The sequence below is a fragment of the Schistocerca americana genome, chromosome 4 (assembly GCF_021461395.2).
Source record: "Schistocerca americana isolate TAMUIC-IGC-003095 chromosome 4, iqSchAmer2.1, whole genome shotgun sequence".
Taxonomy (NCBI): domain Eukaryota; kingdom Metazoa; phylum Arthropoda; class Insecta; order Orthoptera; family Acrididae; genus Schistocerca; species Schistocerca americana.
Window position 1 is genome coordinate 504,316,175 of NC_060122.1, and position 6,000 is coordinate 504,322,174.

At 34.6% G+C, this 6,000-nt stretch overlaps 1 protein-coding gene across 2 annotated transcripts in view; it reads left to right on the forward strand.

The window, feature by feature from the left end:
- LOC124612310 (glycerol-3-phosphate dehydrogenase, mitochondrial) overlaps positions 1–5,226 on the forward strand; it is a 54,930-nt gene extending 49,704 nt beyond the window's left edge. For both annotated transcript variants that reach the window (XM_047140433.1, XM_047140432.1), the window contains exon 13: positions 3,415–5,226. In XM_047140433.1, the coding sequence (XP_046996389.1) occupies positions 3,415–3,549 (135 nt within the window). In that variant the 3' untranslated portion in view covers positions 3,550–5,226. The remainder of the gene's footprint in view (positions 1–3,414) is intronic.
- Positions 5,227–6,000: the final 774 nt, after the last annotated feature.

Sequence of the window (6,000 nt, forward strand, 5' to 3'; positions counted from 1 at the left end):
ACATCCATGCGAAAAGAATTGTGACATCAAAACTGACTATAAGAAAAGTATCATCCAGATCCATCTTTGTCAAGAATGCACTCATCTGAGAGTGGTACAGCCTGTGGGCAGAATGGGCACGCAGCACCAGGACTTGACACTTGATCCCTCACCCCCACCTCAAGATGAGACATGTTTGGTTATATAAGAATGACTCAAGTCATTTGTAGGTAAAAAAAAAAAAGCACACTGGTTTATTAGAAGTCTACAGAATAATGCTTTACAATGGTAGTTTACATTGTGGCAAAGAATGCAAAACAATCCATGTGTGGTAAGATAGAGATATTTAAATGTCAGTGAAGTTATTAAATAAAACTGTTCATGACACAAAACTTAAATGCTCTCCCTTATTTAATAACTTACACACTCTCATATTTTTGCACAACTGTCTTAGTCGGGCAGCAAATAACGGTTTTGTTAATAAAACTGCAAAGTGATTTTCTATATCTACTCTTGAAATGGTAATTTCACCAAATGGAACTAATTCTTGAACAGAGAAGTGTGTGAGATGAATATGTTTTGTCAGTCGGTGAAATTCAGGATTCTGTGCAAGTCAAACAGCAGCTTCATTGTCCACTCGTAGGCAAGGTTTGAATCCTTTAAGCGGCAAAGTTGAGTCTGGACCATTTCTCATGCTGCTTCACTAGCTGCAACAACTTCAGCTTCTGTAGTAGAGATTGCAACTGAAGTTTGTCACTGATTCATCCAACTGACAGGTGCATGGAAGTACAGCCAGAGAACACCTAAGGTAGATCGTCCAGTCCCTAAATCACCTCCATGATCGACATCACTATAACATTCAAGAATGCCTTTTGTCTTCATCACTTTTGTAAATAAGTCCATAGTCATATTTGCCTTTCAAATAGCAAAAAATTCTTTTTACCTTCATTACATCACGTTATGTTGTATTTTCAAGACGTCTAGATACTACTCCAACAGAATATGCTATGTTTGGTCTTGTCCCACACATTAGGTACATCAAGGACCCAACTACTTGTCTGCAAAGGTATTCAGTATTGATGTGTTCCCTTCCGTGCTGTTGTCCTTGATAATTGGAGTTGTTACAACTCTACACTTACTCATGCCAAAGTGCTCTAAAACTTTCTTGATGTAGTGTGTCTTACTGACTTGAATGGACCCATCTTCTTTTCTAACAATTTCCAAGTGTTAAAAGAAATATGATGCTGGCTTTGATTTAATTTTGAATTCTCTTTCAAGATCTTCAATAAATTCTTTAGATTCATTATCATTGTTTGTCACAATCAATCTATCCTCAGCATAAAGTATGAAGAAAATCTTGTAAGAAGCTTTCTGTCTCATAAAGAGGCAAGGATTAGCTCCACTTCTCGTGAATCTTAATTCCATCATAAAATTAGTGAATCTCTCATTCCAGCATCGGGGTGACTATTTCAGGCCATGTAAGCTTTTCATTAATTGACATACTTGTCTAGAACCTTCATTATAACCTTCAGGTTGTGCAGTAAATATCACTTCCTTCAGGTCCCCGTAAAGAAAGGCAGTAGTCACATCTATTTGTGCAACATTCATCTTCTCTTTGGCTGCAATGTTGAGTAATGTGCTAGAGTACAACATCTTTTCCACTATGCTGAAAGTTTGTTCATAATTAATCCCTTTCTTTTGAGAAAATCCTTTGACAACCAATATTGCTTTGAATCTATCATTCAGCATTTGTCTTCAGTTTATAGATCCACCACGTGGAATTGTACTCTTCCATTTCCTTGATGTGCTACCATTTCTTGATCGAGTACTGCTTTTCACTTGTCTCATTGACTCAGATTTATGGCCCACAATAAGATTCTGGTTCCTCAAAGGCCACTAACTGCATTATGTTGTCTTGGAAGTCTTTTTGGACACTTCAGCATTAAAGGGTCACACAGTTGTAGCCCAGTTCTTCCATCGTCAGATCATTCTAATCTTTCTTCAGTTTCATCCTGTAAATCATAGTAATTATCGAACTCATTCTGTTCTAATTTCTCTTCTGATGAATCTTCAGATTTCCAGTGATGGAGCTCAAGATCCACAGGAACTACTGGACTTTCCATTTGCATAATTTTCTCTTCAAAAATAACATCCTGTGACCTCATTAACTGACAACTTGCAAACCTTGCAGAACTAGCACTCCTGGAAGAAAAGATAGAACAACTTCTATGAAGTTTGGAAGGTGGGAGATGAGGTATTGGCAGCATTGAGGCTGTGAGAACGGGTCGTGAGTCATGTTTGGGTAGCTCAGATGGTAGAACAGTTGCCCATGAAAGGCAAAGGTCCCGAGTTCGAGTCTTGGTCCGACATACAGTTTTAATCTGCCAGGAAGTTACGCATTTCTAGTTTGTGTGCTGTTATAATGTAGTAAGTGCTCTTAGATATTATAACTTACATCTACAAAGTACAGAAACACCATACTTCTATACACACCAGATTGCAATTGTAACTTCTTTGCTCACAGTCTTACTCTATAAAATGAGCTCATATGCTAAAAGTTAGGTTATGCGTTAATAATTTTTTTTGTGAAATATAGTCTGGTGAGCATAACAAGCTTGAGTGTCTCAGAAAGTTATGAAGAAGTGTGCAAATTCCTGCTTTTGTAAAAACTCTATTACAAGTTTTCTCAAAGTGCACTGCTTTAAATTGTGTGCTCTATTTGATCTCCTCAAACCATTTCTTAAAAGGATCAAAGGCATTCTCTTGCTAGTGCATTAACATTTTGTTGACTGGCACCCCCACTTGTGGGATTCAAAATGCTGTGGAGCTAATCATGAACAAAGATGGCATTTTCTTACATATTTGCCATTCTCTATGATTGTGTTTATTTAGGCTACAATTGAGAATGGCTGCATAAGTTCTCAGGTGGGTCTTTGTACAAAAAAAAAAAAAAAAAAAAAAAAAAAAAAAAAAAAAAAACACACACACACACACACTGTGAAAGAAAGAAATTTTTATGTATGAAGACCACTAACACTGCTAGTAACAGTGTCTACTGCCTGTATACGTTATGGTCTAGGCAGACTGCCTGTTCTGAGTTAAAATTCAGAATTGTTCACATCTTTTCCTACATCTTCCAGATTCTCTTCTTCCTTGGGGCTTATGAAGCCTTAACTGTTTCGACGATCTGTCTTCATTTATTCTTTTAAAATGTACTTTCCATTTTCTTTCATAATCATTCACTTTTTCCCCAATTTTATAAACATAATGTTATGTTGTGAACATACAGAGAAAGATGCTCTCCAAAACTTCTGAAGTGAAATTTGCTTGCTGTAGACTAAGTCAACAGAAGTCAGTCATTTTTGCTGTGGTTTCTGAAAATACTTTGTTTTAGTATTATTAGCTCTGCAATGACATTATTTGATGTCTTTACAGATGATGTCTGCTATCAAGTCTGGACATGTAACATACTCTCGTTTTGCTCGAATGGCAGAAATGGAAGAAGAGCACCACGAACGAGAACGTCTAAAGAAACAGATTTCAGTGGAGCGCAGTGGAGGAGGACTGTAATGATGTGTAATTTTTTCTAATTGTTTATATGGCTTTAACGCTGCTTATAGTAGCGACAAATGTCTGACAAATGCACTTTTCTCCTCTTCCTATCATACAGAGGGAACCTTATTTATTAAAAAAAACTATACGAAGAAATAACACTCAGTTTTTAAGGTGAAATTTATAAGTAAGTTCAGGTTTTGAGCTCTTTAATTTTGAGAGTTTAAATGTGTTAATACTCAAGAGTTTATTGAGTTATGCTGTGTGAAGAGACTATGTAAATAAGCTACTGTGGCTAAAAGACAAGTTTCGTAATCATAAGTATTTATATAAATCCAAACACTAAAGTGTGTCTGTAACTTATATTTTTGTATATATGCAGGATCTGATATTTTGTCACCATCTAAATGTACGATTTTCGTGAAGAATCAAACTATTTTGGCAGCATTTATTTGCTATTCTCATTTTCAGTTGACATAAATACATCATAAGTTTGCTATTACTGAGTATGACATTTGCCTATTAACAGACATTAACTTAAAAAACAACTGAGTACTTCTTATAAGATAAATAACTTGTTTATCTAAATTTCTCATGCTAAAAACATGGAAGACTCTAGTGCTTATTGTGAAAGTATTCACAATAACTGTTTCATAGACACATCTACACATTGCAGTACCAGAGCAGTACATGTTTGAAACAGCATCTCCATTGCTGTCAGCTTAATATTGTAATATGTACTGTCCTTAGAGGCATGTAATAATCTCTGTTTACAGTTAATTACAAATTTCTATATTTTTCAATTGATTTTTTGAGAGCTTTTAGAAAATATGTGCTGAAAGAAATATTTTAGCAAGTACTATATTCATGGCAGTACATGCTGTTTATTTAAATAAGATGCTTAAAGCAAATCCTAATACGCCAGATTAAACTGTGTAACAGAGTTTTTTTATAGCTTTTTCATGTAAAAAATAATATTTTGTATAGTATACTGTGTTTACATATTGCATACTGAATTTAACAGCTGCCATTTGATACATTCTGTGCATTATCATCTTATATGCGAGAACTGCTACACCATGATTTTAAAATCAGGCATCCTGCAAAAGGAAGCTCTTTTTGTTGTTCCCAGTATGAAATGTTTGTTGTGACATAATGTAACCCTCAGAGTTAGACGATTGTTTTTATTTTGTATTCCTGTGTGTGTGTGTGTGTGTGTGTGTGTGTGTGTGTGTGTGTGTGTGTGTGTGAAGTACGGAAAGTATTATTACAAGAGTTATCTTGCTTCACATTTTCTGAAGAAAATGATCTGTGAGATTATTGATTTTAAATGTTGCTGAATGACCTAATTCTCATTCCATTAGTGCTAGTACTATCCTTTCCTGTTTTTGTCTTTGTCCTAATATCTGTCTCTATTTTAAATTATTTATTTATTTATCTATCCATGTGCCCAACCTATGCCTCTGTGATATGGATGTTCTTGTATTATAAATCTTGTAATTCAATATTGACTGATCAGTTATGTACAAAAACTAAGTCTATATGAAAAGTTTTCATATGCTTTATAGCATGGTTTTAAGACGTCTATAATATGATTTTCACTGAAACTAAAAACAGAAAATATGAGTTCGAGACTAAATTGATGTTGTGATTACTATAGGCAATTAATCAGTCAATAAACATGAAGGAAGGAGATATTCTGTGTAGTAATTGAGACCTTGTTAAAACAGTTATGTCCTAGTAAATATGCCCATTAATTATCTTTCCTCTATAAATACCCCTCCTATGCTATTAATATTATTTTTTATTTAAAGAAATGTGGCATCCTACATTTGTTGTACTATTTCTGGTATACAAAATGCAAACAGGACACACAAAACTGAGAAAGAAGGGGAAGAAATATAAATGCTTATGTACTCTAGTGATCATTTGAGAGGGAATGCTGGGTTAGTCACAGGGAAAAAAAAAAAAAAAAACACAGGGAATCAACCAAGACACTCAATGACCTGTCCTGCAGTTCATCAGAAATGATTTAGTGAAACTATGGAAAATGAATAAAAATCGGGGTTTATTGTGTAGTCTACTATAAGGCCTTCTATCTTATCCCTTATGCACCTCCTTCAGTAGATAGAAATCCCTGGATCAAGGTATGAGCATTTTCGTGTTGACATTAAACCTAAACTATTTTAAGAAAATCAATAGAAATTATCTTGTGCTAAACAAGATAATTTCTATTGATTTTCTTTTTTGTCACAGTCACTGCAGATTGATTTCCAGGACAAAAAGAAATGAGCGTACCACACAAAGTTTAAGTAACCTTAAAGCAATCATGTTGGAGGAATGGTTCAGCTCTTGAACTTTCATTTGGAAGTTCAAATCTCCATATGGCCATTTAGATTCAGATTTTTTGTGGTTGCTGTAAATCACTTAAGGAAAAAACAATAATGATTCTTTTGAAAAGGACACAAC